At 53.4% G+C, this 20,183-nt stretch overlaps 1 protein-coding gene across 1 annotated transcript; it reads right to left on the bottom strand.

Annotated features, from left to right (window-relative positions):
* Positions 1–4,110: 4,110 nt before the first annotated feature.
* Positions 4,111–14,768, bottom strand: LOC101144080 (TBC1 domain family member 3G). Its single transcript, XM_063706317.1, has 15 exons — positions 13,805–14,768; positions 13,455–13,527; positions 13,207–13,292; positions 11,881–11,920; positions 11,318–11,398; positions 10,767–10,874; positions 10,327–10,436; positions 9,027–9,075; positions 8,360–8,480; positions 7,552–7,646; positions 7,102–7,167; positions 6,539–6,638; positions 6,016–6,168; positions 4,599–5,034; positions 4,111–4,555 (listed from the first exon to the last, which is right to left on the bottom strand). Exons 1-15 carry the CDS (start codon positions 13,852–13,854, stop codon positions 4,423–4,425), a joined length of 1,701 nt encoding a protein of 566 aa, XP_063562387.1. The 5' UTR covers positions 13,855–14,768; the 3' UTR covers positions 4,111–4,422.
* Positions 14,769–20,183: the final 5,415 nt, after the last annotated feature.

Below are 20,183 nucleotides of genomic sequence, written 5' to 3' on the forward strand. Positions count from 1 at the left end.
TATTTCCAATAGAATAATCTTTGAAATGCACCTCTAGTCATTTTACTCAGGTGCTCTTCTTCACTGGAAGGTATGTATGCCCTATGGTTTGAAGTCAGTCATTTCAGCATGGCAAACCCTAGAAGTTTCTATGATTTGGTCCCTGTCTGAACACTGTGTACCCTTGCAAATGTTGCTTTCTAGATCTTGAAATGTTCTGCTTCTCCACAGGTTCCCCCTCTTATCTCTCCTATTACTTATGTAAACTGCACAAATCTTACTATATAGCTTGACTGAATTTTTAGGGATACATCCAAGGAATTATCCTGCAAAATTAAGATACAGAACATTTCCAGCACCCCAGTAGGCTCTCTTCTGTTCTCTCCCAGTCGATACTGACCCTCAGAGGTCACCACTATTCTGTCACCATAAATTAGTTTTGCCTATTTTGGAACCTCATATATACAGTAATGCAGTATTTACTTTTTTCGTGTGTATGTATGCATGGTGAACTCATTTTTAAGACCAAATTTTATGCATCTTCTCTGTGAAGCAAAACCCTGTCTGTTCCACACAGACTTAGAGTGGCAGAGGAGTACCTTAACCTATCAAAGGCTATTTTGAGCAAAAGCCACTTTGTGTCATTGAAGCTGTACAACTGAGCCACAAGAGGGAACTGTTAAAGTCCCAGGGTCAAGGACCAGGTACCTACATTATCCCCACAGTGCAGAAGCACAGCCTGTGTCTCTTCTTTGGCTGAGCCAAGGGCATGCTGGAGAGGCCTGAGAGAAGGAGCGGCCCTTGTGACCAGTTCCCTTTTGGTTCACAAGGAACGTCTCCTCTTGTTTAAGTGACTTGGCTGAGCTTGCTACTTCTACTTTGAGAGCCCAATATCAGGATCAAGACTTCAATTATCCCCAATTTACAGATGATGAAACCATATTGGGCAGGAAAGAAAGTCACCCCAGGAGAGCGAGTTGGACCTGGGCACTGGCTGAGGACAAAGGGGAATGATAATTTGGGATGTAGCTTGTTAAGGGGCCTCCCAAGTGTTCTTGTGATCCAGGTGTCGACAGGATAGAGCAGAAAGGTTGCCAGGGAGATGAGGGTAGGGTGCACTGCGAGAGTGGGAGAAATTAAAAAGAACATGCAACAAAGCCTTGGGACACCGGGAGGGGGATGGACCACCCAGTTTTGTGCTACAGGAGAAGAGAGCAAGAAAAGGAATCTGTGTTAAATCCCGACAGCCTGCAGGAGAAGCAAATGCCCTTCATTTTCTTCATCAGCGGCGAGACTGGCATCCCTGTAGCTTTGAGAAACCATGCTAGTGTGGATGCCAGCTCCCTCCAGCGGGCCTGACTGGGAGACCTTGGGCTGGGGTTCTGGTATGGGGCTCCTAGGCCTGATGGGAGGAGAGTTCAGCCCAGCTTTCCTGTACTTCAGCTCGTATGCAGACGATGGCCATTGTTGAAATGAGAGACTCAAAGGAAGCTGGAACCTGAACTTTTTTGTTGTCTCGTGTGGACACCTGTGTTCAGTTTCGGGTTCTACCTCTTGCTGTCTGTGTGTTCTTAAGTGACTCGCTTAAACCTTTCTGAGTCTCATTTTCTTCATTTATAAAATAAAAGACATAACATTTATGTCAGATATTGTCCTGAGCATTAAATGGGAGAATAAACAAGCCTCTTCTGCATTCCCCTGGCTTCCAGTGGGTGAAGGCCAGAGAAGCTGCTAAACATCCTGCCAGGTGCAGGACAGCCCCCATCGCAAAGAATTGTCTGGCCCCTGATGTCAGTAATGCAGTATTGAGGAACCCTGGTGTGGGGGAAACAGAATAAACTCAGAAGCTTGGCAGATCTCAATTCAAACCCTGGTTGTACTGCCTCCAGCAGGCCTTGGTCAGGGAATAGTATCTAGCTAAAGTTCATTGACTTCATTTTGTTTTCATTGAATTTATGCTTTGCTGGCTTTCCATTTGTGAGAGTGATACAAATTTCCTTTAAACATGAAGTTGTAAATATAAACAGGTAGGCCATTCACAGGAGTATCTAAATTATGTCACAGGAAAGGTGGCACTCTCATATGGCAATAATTACGACAGAGGCCAGCAAATGACCTGCGTGACCTGGAGTGACCTGAGCACTGACTCCCAAACACCCTCTGTAGAACGTCCTGCATCCCCCAGACCCTTTCCTGGGTCCTTCTGTGCCCTATCACCCCCTAGACCATCCAGACCTCAGGCCACCCATCTCTCTGTTACCAGAGCAGTCTCCGTTCCCGAACATGCTGGTCACCAGCAACAGCAGCTGCTCCTCCTCCAGGCAGCTCAGCCTGTACTTGTTCATACAGAGAACGCGGACGGCACTGAGGTAGACATAAGCCTTCAGCTCCCAGTAGACACTCTGGGTTTCCTACCCTGCCCAGACACTCTGGGCTTCCCCCCACACCTCCCCCAGCCTGGTGCTCCTATGCACATCTCTCTCTCCCAGTGCCCAGCACAGGCGTGGCACGGAGGAAGCAAATGGACCGATGTGAACACATCATCCTGGATTCTCCGTTCCCTCTCAAGCCCTGCAGCTAACCCATCGGCAAGCCCTGGAGGCTCTGCCTCCAAAATCCTGCCTATCCCATGTCCAAACGCCTCTCACCATGTCCACTGCTCTTTGCAGTTCTGTGTGTGTGGAAATATTTCCCCAAAATCGGAATGAGCAGGTCACAGCTGTGCCTGGAGGGAATGGCCGGGGAAATGTGCCCTCGCCTTGCTGTTCTATCCAGGCCCACCCAGCTGAGGATGGGGGACCTGCCACCACTCTCCTGGCAGTTCCAGACTCCTGGGAACCGGCAGGTGAGGACCCAAGAGTGTTTTCAGTGACCCGGCTGACCTGGTCATCCGTCAGTCCCACCTTGGCCTAGGCCTCTATGCAGCACAGATCACAGCTCATTCCATCCTGGCATTACACTGGCCTGCGCCCTGTCCTCAGGGTCACATCCGTCTCCCAGAAGCCGTGCAACCCTGGAAAACCCAGGTCTAACAGTCAGGTTCCTCCTCTGTGCATTAACAATGGCATTGACGCCTGCTTTGCGGGACGCTGGGAGGGGAGAGGGAGGTGTATGCTGGAGAGCTCCCCAGGGGCAAGGCCTGGCTCTGCGTCACTCACTGTCAGATCCTGAGAGCCTGGGGCTGGCCCAGCACGTGGCCACCGTTCCCTAAGAGTTGGATTTCATCCCTCAGTGCTGAAGGCAGGGGATAGAGCTTAGACAGACCCCCGTGTCCTGTCTTCTTTATCTACAGCTTACTCATCCTTGCCCCTTTCACGTGCACCCGGCAGAGCAGGTGTTCACTGAGCTTGAGCAAAATTCAAGCTAGAGCAGCTGATGGATCTTGAGGCCTAGATTCACTGTCAAAGTATTTCTCAAACGGTGCTCTCCAGAACACCAAGGAAAACTCATTTACTGTATAAGTTTGAAAATCCCTGCCCACCGGTCTACCTTTGTGTATGAGCAATCAGCTCTACCATTCAGCCCAGGTGTGTGTTTGCTGGACCATGTGGAGGAAGCTGAAGAGACATGAGCTGAAGGCAGAGGGTGAGTCCAAGGTGGGATCTTGGGACAGGTACGAGAAGTTAGGCAAAAATGGGATAATTCTAGCCTTCATAACCTTAGATAATAGTTCACATTATTATTTAGTTAATAGAATTGTACCCACATTAAATTTCTTAAATTTTTTTTAAGAGATAAAGTCTCACTCTGTCACCCAGGCTGGAGTGCAGTGGTGCAATCATGGCTCACTGCTTCCTGGAACTCGTGGGCTCCAGCAATCCTCCTGCCTCAGCCTCCTGACTAGGTGGGACTATAGGCACATGCCACCATGCCTGGCTAATTTCTTTGACTTTTCTCTAGAGACCGGGTCCACCTAGGTTTCCCAGGCTGGTCTCAGACTTCTAGACTCAAGTGAACCTGAACCTCCCGCCTCGACCTCTCAAATTGCTGGGATTACAGGTGTGAGCCACCACACCCGGCCTAAATTTCTTATGTGCCATGGGACTGCAAAACATCATTATTAGGGGCAGCTGGATGGAAGGCATAGGAGGACACTATAGTGCCTTTTCAATATTTGTCTAAAATCTAAAATCATTTCAACAGGAAACATTTATTTCAAAACGTGAAGGTGGTTATCCTTCCATGAGTTTAAAGTACAAAGGCAGGCTCACGGTGTCGTCAGAATTCAGAACGATGGTCGTGGGGCTGGGGGTGTTGGGAGGGGCTGGGCATGGTTGGCTTTGTGATCTGGGGTCTGGTGTGTTCCATCTCTGAATGTCTCTCGAGCTGCACTCTTTCTTAATACATTCTCATAAGTTTAACAAAAAATAAAACGAGGAGGCGAAGCTTGCTTGGGTTAAGCCTAGGGAAATTATCCAGCCATGAGCCCTGGCCCAGATGCTTCTAGAAGCCTGGAGGGAACTGAGAACTTTCCAAGTGGAGGCCGCAGAGGCAAGGCCCTGAGGTGGGAGCACACTGCTGTTCATCCCTAGCTCTGAAGGGGATGCCCTGGTCGGAATCAGTGCTGGGTGCACTGCAGGGCCGGGAAGTCCATGCCCACGTTGTGGCTCAGTGCAGCTAAAGCTGATCTCACCCGCTCCGCAGGGTGTTCAGCCTGCCAGCAGGGGGCCAGCTGGTCCTCCTGGGATATGGCACGGACCCAGCAGCTCTGTCTGAAATCATAATGGCGGAACCAAGGGCCCTCTACGTCCAGGTCCGTTGGGAGGCGGGGCATGGAGTTCCACTGCAGGAATCTCCAGGAACCCTGAGGTCCTCCCTGAGCCAGGGCCGGGCTGGGCACACCCTGAGTGCCCACAGGGTAGGTGTCTTCCCGGACAGCCCCACCAGGACAGGGTGTGGAAGAACGAGGTGCCCGTGGCGGGGAAGCTGACCAAATGGGCCGCGGGAACCGGGCTGGTGGGCCTGGAGGGGCCTGCCTGTCCCCCTTGCAGAGGGTCTTCCCGCCACGTGAAGCTGGCACAGGCCTGGATGCCGACGACCCTTGCTCGGGTTTGGCTGAAAGGAAAACAGACGCGGTCAGCATCTCCAGTGAGCCCACGCAGGCCTTTCCGGGCTGGGCCCCACCTGCCTGCCTCTCTGGAGTCCTCGGGGTCTCTGTGTGGCCCCCGTGGCCTGACACTGAGGACACGCCTGTAGTCTGCTGATTCCAGAGGGAGGGGTGCGTGCTGCCTGGCGTGGGGAAGCTGTCGTGGCATGGCGGGTGGCTCCCGGGACTGCCCCCAGGGTTCAGACTGGCTGGGGGCTTCCTGCCACACACCTTCGTCCCAGGGCTGTTGGGCCTGGGATACGGCCCCCAGTCAGAACTCAGGTGGGAGGGGCCTTGGATGTCACCCAGCCCCTTGTCACCTCACGTGGGGACCCGTCTCCGCAGTGGGTGATTGGGCCCGGATGTGGGTCACCCTCTGCCCTCCTGGGCTGCCCAGTCCATGCCAGGACTGACCGTTCCCACTTCTGGCTGAACTCTTGGCTCTGGCTCTGGGCCCGGGGTCCCGCCGGTGCCCTTTCCCTGAATGCTCTGTGGGTCAGGGACACCGATTCCCTTGTCTCCCTGGCTCAAGGCTTGTTGTCCTGGCAACCTTGGAGGAGTGTGCAGGAGTGAGGGGCCTCTGCTGCTCTCTGAGGCTGTGAGTGCTTGCAGGGAGGGGCGGGGTCTCCCACAAATGGGTCTGGGCTCGTCTAGTAACTTGGAGGGCCCTGCAAGGGGGAGAGGGAGACACCATGGAAAGTGGGAGGGGGCTTGTTGGAGGGTCTTGCCCACATCCCCCTCCTGTGTGCACAGCATGTCCAGTATACACGCACTGAGCGCCTGCCCTGAGGACCGGTGGGCCTCCTGTACTTTCTTAAAGTCCAGGAGGAAGAGGAGGAAGAAAAGGTGAAGAGGAAGGCCCAGGTAGTAGGGTTGCGGGTCCCGGGCACTCCCCTACTATTGACTACCCCAGAGGGTGACATGGGAGGGGACATGGCACTGGAGCCCACCTGGGGGTGGCAGGTCCTCCTGCTTTCTTGTTAGTTTCTTCATAGAGGCCCTAAGATGCTTGAGCACAGTGTCATCATCCCTGGCCCAGGTATCAACGAACCGGTTCCAAAAGCGTGCCCACGGGCCACACCTGGACGTCTTCGTGAGGCGCTCTAGGGACAGGGCGGATATCAGGCCAGGGGAGTTACCTGGGAATGGTCACCGCTTATACCCCATGGCCACTTCAGTCTCCCACTGGGCGGTGCCGGATCCTTTTGTGGCCACCCCAGGCGTCCAGATATACACAGGAGACTGTGGCTGGGGGGCGATCTGGACAGGGAAGTGCTCAGCACACTCTCGACATTCATCTGGGTCATGTGGGGGATGGGCTCGGTGTCACAGTGTCCTGCCCAGCCCACCTGGCCAGACCTCCCTCTGGGCCAGAACACAGGATCATGAGGACAGTGTGAGGAAGCTGCCCTCGGGCCAGTCGGGGTCTGACCCCAGGGCTCCCCAGGCCCCGCTGGGCACACGTAGACTTACTCTGCTGAACCTTAAAGGCGATTCTTGTTATCGGCATCAAGGCCTGTTCGCCTTCTACCAGATACACGTCCCACAGGCGCAGGGTGAGCCCTAGAGAGATCTGTGGGGATAGCAGGTGTGAAAGAACCTGGTCCTTCAAGGCTGGGGCTGGTGGCTCGAGCTGCGCACACTGGGGCTTCAGTCTCCAGAGTCAGTGACCTTCCCCATGAGGGTCGCCTGAGCTCTCCAGGATGCTGGGTCAGATAAGGTCTTGAAGCTCCTCATGGGGGGCACTCATTTGAGTGGGGATGTGGCTCCTGGAGAGAGGGGCTTGCCCAGGGCTTGAGGCTTCCCTGAGCCCTCTCAAGTCGGGTCCTGGCCCAGTCTGCCCATGAGGCTGGGCCTGAGCCCCAGCCATTGCCCTGGGATGACCCCTCTTGGGCAGAGGGTTTTGCTTGTGTGTCCTTTGGGGACCCACCTGAGCCTCCTGTGGGCTGGGAGTGAGCCAGACCCCCGGGCTGGGGAAGCAGGGCACTGCAGGGCAAGGAGGGTCCCTGAGCCTGGGTCTCCCTATGCCTCCTTACCCCGTCAATCAATATCCGGATGAGGCAGCCTAAGGACGAACACTGCCCACATAGATCTTTCTTGTCCTGATGGAAGCAACAGAGTTGCTCAGGCCACTGGGCTGCCCTAAAAACCTCCCTCTTCCAGGGCCTCTGAAGACCCTTCCCCTAGTGCAGAACACTGGGCGGTGTCCAGAGCTCCCCACAACACTGTCACCTTCCCACACTCCCGGTGGACACATTGCCCTTTGCCCTGCTCTGCGGGAGCTGGGCCCCCATCCCTGTGCCTCTGTCTCCTCCAGGGCAGGAAAGGAAACCAACTCCCAGCCCATGGAGAACCCGACGTCCCAGGTCAGGCCCTGGCTGGGACTCAGCCAGTCACCAGCCCCACGAGGGGCTCCAGCCCCCCTGCTCCTACAGCCCCACCGGAGGCAGGGCCTCTGGGAAGAGCTGAGGGGACCATAAACTCACCTGATGCCACATGGTGTTGGGTTGTGACGTGGCTACCACATGCTCCTGTTGGTCTTGGAGCCCCTGGACGGTCCCGCCATTTGGGCTGTGAAATCCTGAGAAGCCCCCAGCCCATCGTGAAATCAGAGCCTTCTCCCAAGATGTGGGGCCATCAGCTGCAAGAGCTGGACAGCTGGAGAGGCCCCCAAACCCCAAGGCCTCCCACCTTCCCATCTGGTGACCCCAACATGCGGCCTTTACCCTGGGGAGGTGGGGCAGGAACATTCCCTGGAGCCTGGCTGGAGGTTCCCCTGGAGGCCTCCTGGGCCAGGGTGCAAAAAGGGCAAGCCTGACTTTCAGGCCACGACAGGGCGGCCGGAACTGGGTGGGTGCTGGGCTTCCTGGTCATCTCCTGGTAGTGGGGTCGGGCCAGGGAACAGGGGATGGGGAGATGCTGCCACCTGGGCTTGGTCGGCCCATTCGTGGGCACCGATGGCAGCAGGAGCCCGGGCAGCTGGAGGGCAGGAGGACTCTCAGGGAGGGGAGAGTCAACTGCACAGAATCAGAGCCGGAGGGCGTGGCTCCAGGACACAGAGGGTGGCCAAGGGGAGGATGAGATGCCCTCTGCTGATGGGGATGAGAGGCATCTGATTTGGGCTTTGGGGGTCAGCCGTGGACTCCTGTGGGACCCTCAGCAGAGACATCCTAAAGTCTCCCAACAAGCTGGCGACACAAGGAGGGTGCCTTGGCTGAAAGCTGTGATCACCTGGCCAGGGTGGCCATCCCCAGGTCTGGCTGCAGGAGGTCCCCAGGGCAGCAGTTCACTTACCCTGCAGGGAGTGCCTCTCACTGGCCAGCAGCTGCACCAGTGCCCAGAATGCATCCTCCTCAGGAAGATAAAGGAGGAACAAGGCGGCGATGTGGCTCAGGTCCCTGCAGTAGCCCACCTCCTGCAAGAAGAGCCAGAGTCACTATGGAAGGACATCACCTGGGAGGGCTGAGGTCACCTGGGAGGACTCATGTCATTGGAGAGGGCAGAGGTGACTGGAGAGGCTTCCTCTGAAGGAGAGGCTTCCTCTGAGAAAGAGGCTTCCTCAGGATGCACATTCATTTCATGACAAGAGCCAAGTCCATCAGGCACTTCAGCATCTTGTCCAAAATGTCTGCTGATAGCACCATCCTGTGTGTGATGCTGCCAAGCTCCTGGGCTTTGGGGCAGCCCCAGGAGGAGGGCGTCATTTCTTGTTCTGAGAAGTGGTGGTCAGGCCCAGGTGACATTAGGAGTCCAGGCCCTGACTCCTTTGTGTATCAGCTTGACCCCTTGAGACCACCCACTTCCTTGGAGGTTTATGCCAGCAGTGAGGTGACATCCCACCTCCTATATCCTGGTGGGTCACAAATACTAACTTTAAAAGAAGCAATGACACCCCCACCAGACACCCACTCCTGTGAATATGGAAATATGGCCCGGGAACCTCACTGCCGGGAATACTCACCGGGTTATACTCCTCATACGCCAGGAGGATGTAAAGTAGTTCCCGCTGCCTAGGAAACAGAGAAAGGGGGCTTTGGTTTGTTTTGCGCAGATGTTGTTAATTTCACTTTGTCTACAAAGCCTAACAGCAAATCCCGTTTCAGGTTCAGATGATTCACCAGATAAGCAGTGAGCTCTTCAGGGCCTGAGACTCTTGAAGAAATGTTTCAGTAAAATCCACATCTGTGACATGCAAATAGCCCAGTTGTACAGTGACTTGCCTGATGCTTTTCACTCTGAATGATTTTTTTTTTTTTTCAGTTTGCACACACGCCAGTTCAGTCTGTGGGTGTACAGTTCCTCCACGGTTCCAAACCAATGTGCAGAGTCTCCCGGCCACCGCTCCAGCCCCTCCTGGGGCGACTCCTTCATCCTCCAAGTCTCCAGGGTGGCCCCTATGCACCCAGCCTCTCCCCGATCCGTCAGGCCCTGGCCACCCAGACTGCTTCTCAGTCCCTGTGGTTTGGCCTTTTCCAGAATGGCCTAGGAATGGGAATCCTACTGTGGTAGCTTATTGGGTCTGGCTTCTGTCCCTCAGCAAAATGCATCTAGGATCCACCCACGTTTGTGCGGGCATCACCGGCTCGTTCCCTTTTCTCACTGGGTCTTCCGTTTGAAGGGAGGACCAGCCTTGCTCTCCCCATTCCCGTGTTGAAGGCCGTCCCCGAAGGCTCCGTGTGTGAGTGACGAGGAGTCAGGCAGTGAACCTGGCATGCAGGTTTCATGTGGATGTCAGTTTCCAAATCAGTGGGTTCAATCTCTGTGACACTTTGGGGATGTGTGGTTCAAGTCCATCGAGCTTTGTGAGCCACTGCCCAACTGGCTGCCAACGTGGCTGTGCCATGTCATGTTCCCAGCGGACCTGGATGAGACTTTCCAGGACCGCTACTTCTCCCAGCATTTGGTGCTGTCATGTTGCCTGGGGGGGGCTCATGGGCCCTCTATCCTGCCACCCTCCCGTGGGTCCTACCATGGGTCCCCATGGGTCAGGGAGAGCACCTTTCACCATTGTGCATGATTTTGTTTGCTGCCTTCCATCTCCTCAGGATCCTCCTAGGTTCTGGCCCCACATGTTCCAGTCTGGCCCAGGGCTTGGAACCAGGGAGGTGCTCGGTTCATGGTGCTGGCTGCTCCCTGGGCCAGGAGAGCTCTTGGCAGCTGTGTCATCCCTCCTGGGTGACCCTGGCTTCTGGTCCGGGGAAGCCCCCATCCCTTTCATTCACCCCATCTCTGCTGGGACCCTGTGGCTCCTGTAGGCTTACTTGGTTCCGTATCGGTCCCTGAAGAATATATGCTTCCTTAATGTCCCGCTTACGTCCCGGTCGATGCACTGGATGTGCTCAGATGACCTCTTGCCCTTCTCCTTCATGATCTGTAGGGCAGGGCCAAGAGGAGGAAGCAGTCTCAGAACAGATGGAAGACTCCCTGCCCCCAGTGGCAGTCAGCCCACAGTCAGCACTTCGGGAAGGAAGGACAGAAGGAAGGTTTCCTTCTGCAGAAAGCTGCATTTTCGCTTGTTACTGAAGCCAGGGAGGGTCACCAGAGCTGAGTTTGTCTGTGGTGACTGTGTCACCATCTGTGCCCAGGGTGTTCATCTGACCTTCACCCCCAGCTCCCCAGGGTGGTCTTGACATTCCCTCCAGCTGGAGACCTGGGCCCCTGACACGGCCTGTCCTGTTTGTTCTGCTCTGGCTGAGCGTACCTGGTATCTTCCAGGGTTTTTCAACTTGATTTCCTCAATGTTCAGGAGGACTGACCACATCGGGCCCCGGATGTTCATGGGCATTCCCTTGTACGCTCGATCTATGAGCTGTGGGCAGAAAACAATCTGGTGTCACAGGCCACGGGGTGACCCCAGTGAGGACCAGAGCCCAGGGATTCTGGAAATTGTCAGTTTTGGCCCCATGATTCCTCAGTAGAGGTGAGATCAAGCTGGGACAGGGTCTCCCTTCCCAGGACTGAAAGAGTGGATGGACACTCAGAGTCGAAACTCTGATCTGAACCTTTTCCTTCCTTCAGGTCACCAGGGCATCTCTAGCCTTGAGGTCCGGGTAGTCCCAGCCCTAGATTCAGATTCCCTCCCAGCAAGGTGACGCTTGCATGAATAGGCAGGAAATCTGGCGACCAAGCCTGCAGTCCTCTGGGCGAGGACAGTGTGCCACCCACCCTCTGAGAGGCTGACGGTGCCAGGCCACAGCCATGGGTGCCTGTCCCCTGTCTCTGCAGAGAGTGCTTCCTCCCTCCACACATTACCTTTCTGCTGCTTTTGTATTTCTCCCAGTCTCCCAGCATATCCACCCACTTGCTCTTTCGGCTGATCTCCCGCCGAATTTGCTGTCAAATGAGGCACGTTGGAGTTAGTGGAGCTGCCAGGCTTCCCAGAGCCGCCCGCGGATGCTGGGTCTTGGGCTCTGGAGCCCTGGTGGGAGCCAGCTGGAAGGAGCCAGGGAAGGGCAGACCTCAAGGGCTGAGAGCCTTTGAGCAAAAGAGCACCAGTGGGCTGGCTTTGGGACCCCGGGATGTACCATCCTCAGGCCACAGACACACCAGTCTTAGGTCCCAGCCTCTAGGTGGGGTCCTGACACAAGCACGCAGCCACCCCCAAGCCAGGACTGTGGTTCTCCTTTTGGAATTTTATCAAACTGCCAGAGTTAACAGCAACCTGGGGTCAGGTCCAGCAGGGACTGCTGCCCCTCCCAGTGACAGCGTGTTGCCCTCACCCGCCACCGCTCAGGCCAGCTGCTTGCTCTGCCTCACTGACCACCTGCCCAGTCCCTACGTCCCTGGACCAGCCCCTCCATGCATCAGGCTCTTACCTGCGCCTCCCGCGCAGTCAGAGGAGGAAGCTCCGTCTCACTGTAAGGCAACCCAGGCAGAGCTGAGGAACTGCACGGGGCCTGGAGCGGCCCCAGCCTGGCTGCCTACCCCCAGAAAGGACTGGCTCTGTCCCTTTCCAGCTCAGGGCTCAACCCAGGAGAAGGCACAGGGAAGGGAGGACAAGGGCCTTCCTGTGGGGCTGACTCCCAGGAGGGGCAGGACCTGGGAGAAGAAGGAGTGTAGGGACAGCCTGGCCAGGGTTACTGGGGTCCCTGGCGTGGGGGGCGGTCAGGCTGCCCAATGGGGCTGCCCGTCCTGGACTCGAGGTGGTGCTTTCTGCTGGAGCTGAGAAAGGTTAGCCCTGAGATGGGATGGGGGCCGCCCAGGGTGGGCGACCGGGCCCTGACAGGAGTCCCTCAGGCAGTGACCACATCACCCCGCCAGGGTCAAGGGAGCCTGCCCTGAGACCTGCCCGGTGTACTCTGGGTGCACCAGGGGCCCACCCCACTTGACAGCCCCAAGGCCCTTGCAGGTTCTGACCTCCCAGCATCCACCTGCCTCTCCCTGCACCCGAGCCACACACCCTGCATTTCAGAAGTGGCACGGCTCATCAGCTCCCTCCCACCCTACCTCCCCAGGGATCCTCTGTCTCTCCATCCTGTGATCCCTGAGGGATGGGCTCCTGGCTGGGCTCCTCTTACCCGGCCCCAGATCCCTTCCCAGCACCAGACCCAGGTCTTTAGCCGCAAGCCCTGCTGCCTCCCTGGCCTCACCGTGAGATGCCCAGAACGGGGCCCTGCCCATCTTCTCCCCCATTCTCCTAGGGCTACAGCCCCCATTGTCACCATGCCTTTTCCCCTCATGGGACAGTGAGGGCTGTAGCTCTAGGGGAATGGGGGAGAACAGGGGCAGGTGGGCCCTCAGAGACCTGCTGGACAACAGCCCTGAGGCTGGGCCAGGCGTCCCCTCACCCTGTGGCCATAACCCTTGGATCTCACCGGGGTTGTCTCCAAGTAGACAGGGCCAGACCCTCAGGCTGCCCCGCTCCTCTTGTGCTCACTTGCCGACAGAACTGCTGAGCGCCCAGGGGCCTGACCTAGCCCAGTCTCCATTCCCACCGGCTCCCTAGATGGGCCCCACACCTCTGGCCTAACAACAACCTCGGGCTGGACCTGCAGGGGAGTCAGGGAGGAGTTCTGTCCCTGGAAAGGAGGTTGACCCGACCTGGTGAGACATGTCCTGCATCAGAAAGGCCTTTCTAAAAGCAAACCCATCCCTGAGCTGAGACAGGTGCTTTAGGGGTGAGGGGAGTGCAGAGGACTCACTGTACAATCCCCAAATGATCGACATTGTTGTTGTAGCTTCGAAAAGGCTTAGGCCCCTTGTCCTCTGGCAGCCCAGCTCGGTGTCCCTGTAGCCCAGAGGGAGCCTTGGTGAGGGGTCCAAGGTAAAGGGTGCAAGGGCCTGGGGGCATTGGCCACCCGTCCCTGCCCTGTGCTCCTAGCGAGCCCAGGACCCTTTGACCAGGGCACACTGGAGGAAGCCTCCCTCCAAGAAGCAGACCGACTTGTACCTTTTCGTATTTCATAATGATGTCCTCTCGCTCTTGTGCCCACCAACTACCCGCGACCTCTACCACGTCCATCCTGTGAGACAAAATTGTCTAAAGGTTACACTGTACATGGCGGCTTCGGAGAACACCTGAACCGCTCTCGCCGGGCTCCCAGATGCTGGCTGGCTGCGTAACCCCCATTCCACCACCGCCCCCAGGTAAAAAGGGGCCAGACCCAGTGGCCCACAGCTGCTCAAGTCTCTGGAGTCTCAAGTCCCAAGCAGGGGTTGGCATCTTCCCAAGGACTTGAGTACAGTGGGACCTAGACAGAGAATCCTGTTGTCCCCCAATGCCATGAAATGGGGACACACCGGCCCCAGCAGGTTGAATGGTTTCCACCTGCCAAGGGTGAAGGGCCCATGATGGGCTATTCCAGGGATGTGGAGGCAGACTGGGGTCAGCGACCAGAGGTCTCTGTACAATCGGCCTCCTGGGATGCTCAGGGCCTCAGAGATGCCCAGTTTCCTACAGGGAACAAGATCTCTCCTGACTGCTCGGTTCTACTTCGCTCATCACTTTGGCTACTATGGCTCTTCAGTCTGAACAGTGAAGCCACTTTAGGAATAACGCCTGTTGAGCAGGAGGGTGTTCGGTTTGGGGGATGAAAAAGATCTATTGTACGCATGGAAACAACGTCTCTCGCGGAGGGACTGTGGAGTCCACCATTCTGAGCCGTCCCAACAGGAGGAGGCTTCATTTTCCTGGGTCACTGAGGAAGAACAGTGGGTCCTTGGTCCTGGAGAACACCCAGATGGACCGTCCCTCCTGGGAATACTAGAGGCAAAAGGAGGGCGAGGCCTCAAGAGGACCACACAGAGCAAGAAATACCTGGGGAGAACCCTAGTGCCTGGACCCCCTTTGAACACAAGGGAAGATAGTCTCCCCTCAGCCAGCCCTCCAGGGCTCCTTCATTTTCCACAGCTGCCCAAGGGCAGCAGGCTCCCCCGGACAAGGGACCACGTGTGTTCAGTGGGGCCCACAGCGACCATCAGGACCCAGCTTAGGGCACAGAGGTGTTCTGAGGACCGTCAGTGGATCTATACCAGTGGATCTATACCAGTGGCTCTGCCAGGACCAGGCTCTGCCCCATCAGGATCGGAAACCTGGGCAGATTTGGGATCTAGGGCAGGGAGGTCACAGGGTTCAGGCCTGAATTCCAGCACAGCACACGGCAGGGCTGAGAGCAAAACTCAGGGTCACGTCCGGATTCCCAGGCCGGTTACTGCCTCTCTGACCCCAGACGTCTCATCTGTCGAATGGGGACATTTGGGAACAGCACCCATTCTACGAAGCCACCATGGAGACGAAAGAGCCAATCGTCTACACGGGCAGTTTAGAACGGGCGCCTGGTGAGTGCTCAGGGATGACTCTCCTCGGTAGCTGCCCCACAGAGGCCAACACCGCCCGCACTGTAGCCACTGTCCCCAAGTCCGCCTGGAGGGAAGAGAGCAGGTCACGCTCACCTGATTCTGATGAATCAGCTGGCCTGGGTCATGCCTCTCAGGGAGAAAACCTTTGAGTCCACAGAGCTGCTCACAGATACCACTGCCTGTGTGTAACTGCTGTAGAACACTGAGGCAGGCCAGAGAGCGGACAGGTGCTAAGCACCAGTGACATTCTGAGGTCATGGCACGCATCACAATGGGGCCTTGCCCGGGTCAGCAGTGCCCAGAGTCAGGGTCCTCCGCTGCCTGAGGCATCAACATGCCTGCCTGCAATGTGTTTGTGCACGTGCGTGCACACGTGTATGTGGGTAAACACGTCTGTGCATGTGTGTGCTGCTTCTCTGGCCAGGCCCGGCTGCCCCCCTCATGTGTGCACCCAGTTCCTCATCACTGTCACCCCCGAGGCCCACGGCCAGCATCAGAGCATCCATGGCTGCTCCCTAACCTCAGCCCTCCCTGCCCAGGGTGGTCCTGGGATACACATAGGGGTGGAGGGAAGTGACTGCTGCTGTTGGATCTCAGAATACAAAAGCTAATACTATTACCTAATGGTCTTTTTAGTGTCTCTAATGGTATCACTTTTTCATTTCTGATATTTTAACTGGGTATTTCTCTCCATGACCCTTGGATATTCTAGCTAGAGGATCCTGTGAGGAAAGTGCCAGGCACACAGTAGGGGCTCACTCTTCTAGACATGTTATCTAAAACCTGGTTCATCTGTCCTTCCACGCAGGGCCTAGGGGATGCCAAATTCCAGGGTCCAGAAAGAGCTTGGGATAAAATGAAACTTCAAGGGGATGGCTTTGACCTGGGCTGAGTCTGCCTGTGCCAAGTCTGCCTGTGCCATCCAACTGGAGTCTCAAGTCCTGAGGCAGGATGTCCAGATGCCCCAGTGCAGGGACCTCCTGAGCAACACCTGCTCCCCTGTACTCATTAGCAACCTCACCCACCCTACTCTCAAAGCATACTTGGCTCTCGTATCCAGGAGCTCTGCATCTGTAGATTCAGCAACAGCAGATGGAAAATATTCAGAAAATAAATTGGACGGTTATGCTTCTATTGAACATGTGCAGACTTTGTTCTTGTCATTATTCCCTAAAGAATACAGTATCACGACCATTTATGTAGCATCTGCATTGTATTACACATCCTGAATAATCTAGAGATGGTCTAATGTCTACAGGAGGATGTGCATAGCTGATATGTAAATGCTAGGCCATGTTATGTCAGAGACTTGAGGATCCATGGATTTTGGCATCCCCGGGGACCCTAGAACTAATCCATGGATACGAAGGGATGACTGTATAAACTCACTCAGGAAGGCTTCTCATTGGAGGAAGGGCCCAGTTCAGGACACACAGGGACATCTCCCTGGACTACTGTCCATTCATCCATCCATTCATCCATTGTCTCCCCCCACCCCCCCATCTCGGACTGTCCCAATGACAGCCCTAGCAAGAAGAGACAAGAAACAAGATAAGTTCACGTTGTCCAGTTTTGAGGTATTGGAAGAAGATGCACCAGTATGAGAATAGTGGGTCAGTTTTCTACAGGATCCAGAAAGCATATCGGGCAGCCTCGGGGTGCAGAAAGGAGCCTGGCCTCTCCAGCAGCCACACAGGCCTGCAGTAGGATGGGGCTGGGGCTGGCCATGTGGATCACTTGGGCCTCATGAGGGGAAAGGAAATACCAGGGGGCAGAAGAGGAGCATGGGGGCAGCTGGTTGCCTAAGGGGTAGGCACCTCAGGGAAGGGGACTATATTCATTTGTTTTCACACTGATGTAAAGAAATACCTGAGATTGGGTAATTTATAAAGGAAACAGGCTTAATTGACTTGCAGTTCTGGAAACTTACAATCATGGCAGAAGGGGAAGGGGAAGCAGGCACCTTCTTCACAAGACGGCAGGAGGGAGTGAGTGGAGAACCAGTAAGTGCCACACTTTGAAACTATCAGCTCTCCTGAGAACTACCTCACTATCCGGGGAGCAGCACGGGAGAAACTGTCCCCAAATCCAATCCCCTCCCACCAGATTCCTCCCTTGACACAGGAGGATTACAATCCCAGATGAGTTTTGGTTGGGGACACAGAGCCAAACATGTGAGGGTCTCAGTCTATGTTGCAGCTCCCCTGGGGCTGAGGCCTCCTCCCAGCTGCCCCTTCCCCCAGGGCTTCCCACCTTCCCTGCCCTGAATTCTCTCTTTTTTTTGAGCTTAGTGATAGACAAAGTTAACATAGAAATCTTGGCCTGCCCAGGTGTGGTGGCTCACATCTGTAAACCACTGCACTCCAGCCTGGGCAACAAGAGTGAAACTCCATTGCAAAAAAAAAAGTACATTTCAAATAATTATCAGAAAGCAACTAGCTTTCCATTATCACTGAGTTTAAGAAACAGAATATAGTGAGCACTCAAAAGCCTCCAATTTGGTTCCTCTAAATCACAAATTCTCCCTTCCTCACAAAGGTAACTATTATTCTACATGTTACAGTAATCACTTTCTTTCTTTTCTTTACAGTTTTATATCCTATGCACAAGTAAATAAACACTAGATTTCATTTTCCCTGTTTTAAAAGTTTTTATATTTATAAATAGAATTACTTAATTCATTTTTGTTTGTTTGTTTTTTGTTTTTTGAAACAGGGTCTAGCTCTGTCATCCAGGCTGGAGCGTAGTGGTGTGATCTCAGCTCGCTGCAACCTCCACCTTCTGGGCTTGAGAGATTCTCTTGCCTCAGCCTCCTGAGTAGCTGGGACTACAGGTGTGTGGCACCACGCTGGCTAATTTCTGTATTTTCTGTAGAGATGGGGTTTCACCATGTTGCCCAGCTGGTCTTAAACTCCTGGGCTCAAGCAATCTGCCCACCTCAGCCTCCCAAAATGCTGAGATTACAGGTGTGAGCCACCGTGCCTAGCCTAATTCTTTTGTGTCTGGCTTCTTTCCATCAACATTAGGTTTACGAGATTCATTTGTACTCGATATAACTACAAATCCATTCATTTTCATTCCTGTATAATGTTCCATTATCTTAATATATCTCAACTTCCCAATCCCTTCTACAACTAATGGACATGTAATGTTTTCATTTTGGGGCTACTATAGATAATGGTGCTACAAATATTCTTGTACATATCTCCTAGTACACATATCTTTTGGGTGGATACCTACAGGTAGAACTGCTTATCTTTAACTAGAAAATTGTATTCCAAAGTAGTTGTATTAATTTATATTCTCATCAGCATGGTATGAGAGTTCCTGTTGTTCTGCTTAGCAACCCTGTCAGTCTGTTTAATTTTACCTGTTCAGGTGAGTGCACTGATATCATAATATTGTTTTAATTTACATTTCACTGATTACTAGTGTCGTTGATCACTTTTTTTTTTTTTTGAGATGGAGTCTCGCTCTGTTGCCCAGGCTGGAATGCGATGGCATAATCTCGGCCCACTGCAACCTCTGCCTCTGGGGTTCAAGTGATTCTCCTGCCTCAGCCTCCCGAGTAGCTGGGACTACATGTGTCCACCATCACGCCCAGTTAAGTTTTGTATTTTTAGTAGAGACGGAGTTTTACCATATTGGCCAGGCTGGTCTTGAACTCCTGACCTTGTGATCCATCCGTCTCGGCCTCTCAAAGTGCTGGGATTATAGGCGTGAGCACCGCACCCAGCCAAGTTAGCAATTTTAATGAAGTCCAATTTAATCTTGTCCTTTATATGAGTAGCGTCAGGAATGAATTACCAGTATTATCTTCCAAGGGCTGTTTCATTGTTTTGCTTTCAAATTTAGCTCTATAGAACACCTGGAATTGTGGTGAAAGGTAGGTGCCAAGTTTCATATGGATATCTAATTGTCCCAGCACCACTTGCTGAGAAAACTATCTTTCTCTCACCATTCTGCAATGTTATCTTTGTTATAAATCAGGTGTTCATGCATTTATGAACTGGTTTCTGGGCTCTCTCTTCTATCCCAATGGTCTACTTGTCTTTTCTTGTACCAATATGACATTATTTTAAATATCATATCTTGGTGAAATAAATCTTGATATCTGGATGATATCCAATCTTGATGATATCCTCATATCTTATTCTTCTTCAAGAGTATCTTGGTTATTCCTGGTGCTTTGTATTTCCACATATGAGAATCAGCCTATCAAATCACACACCAAACACACACACACACACACACACACACACACACACACACACGCAGACTTTGCATTTTTATTGGGATTGTGCATTAAGTCATCTGTAGATTAGTTTGTAGAGAACTGATATCTTAAAATATTGAGTCTTCTAATCCATGAACATGGTTCATTCCTTCCAATATTTAAGTCTTCTTTAATTTCTATCAATATTTTATTTTCTATATAGATGTCTTATATGTCATTTTCAAAGTTTATTCCTAGGTACTTAATTTTTTCTCAGCATTTAATTTTTTTGATACTAAGATAAATAATATCTGTAGTTGAGTTGAATGGTGGCCTCTAAAACAGTATATCCATATATCCATGTTCTAACCCCTGGAACCAGTAAATGTGACCTAATTTGGTAAAAGGATGTTTGTAGATGTAATTAAGTTGAGGATGTCAAGATGAGATCATCCTGGATTATCTGGGTGGGCCCTAAATTCAATAAGTATCCTTATCAGAGAAAGACAGAGAGAAGGAGAAGGTTATACGAAGAGGCAGGGATTGCAGTTATGCAGTCACAAGCCAAAGAATGCCTGGAGCCACCAGAGGTTAGAAGAGACAAGAAAGCATTCTCTCCTAGAACCTTTGGAGGAAGCCCCCACCCTACAGAAACCTTAGTTTCAGACTTCTGGCCTCCAGAAGGTGAAAGAATAAATTTCTGGGCCGGGTGCAGTGGCTCATACCTGTAAACCCAGCACTTTGGGAGGCCGAGGCAGGCAGATCACGAGGTCAGATCAAGACCATCCTGGCCAACATGGTGAAACCCCATCTCTACTAAAAATACAAAAATTAGCCAGGCATGGCAGCGTGCACCTGTAGTATCAGCTACTTGGGAGGCTGAGGCAGGAGAACTGCTTGAACCCGGGAGGCGGAGGCTGCAGTGAGTGGAGATCGCGCCACTGCACTCCAGCCTGGGCGACAGAGTGAGACCGTCAAAAAAAAAAAAATATATATATATATTTCTGTTGTTTAAAGCCACCAAATTTATGGTAATTTGTTTTAACAGTCCTAAGAAACCAATACAGTACCTTTTTTACAATTTCATTTTCTTTTGTTGCTGCT

This window comes from Gorilla gorilla, chromosome 4 (assembly GCF_029281585.2).
Source record: "Gorilla gorilla gorilla isolate KB3781 chromosome 4, NHGRI_mGorGor1-v2.1_pri, whole genome shotgun sequence".
Classification (NCBI taxonomy): domain Eukaryota; kingdom Metazoa; phylum Chordata; class Mammalia; order Primates; family Hominidae; genus Gorilla; species Gorilla gorilla.

Coding starts and splice junctions, on each gene's coding strand:
- LOC101144080 (XM_063706317.1), bottom strand. CDS start 13,854: ATGGGCCCTTCACCCTTGGCAGGTGGAAACCATTCAACCTGCTGGGGC. Junction 13,293..13,454: donor TCATTATGAAATACGAAAAG/GTACAAGTCGGT, acceptor TCTGGGCTACAG/GGACACCGAGCTGGGCTGCC. Junction 9,076..10,326: donor AGGGACCGATACGGAACCAA/GTAAGCCTACAG, acceptor TCTGTTTCCTAG/GCAGCGGGAACTACTTTACA.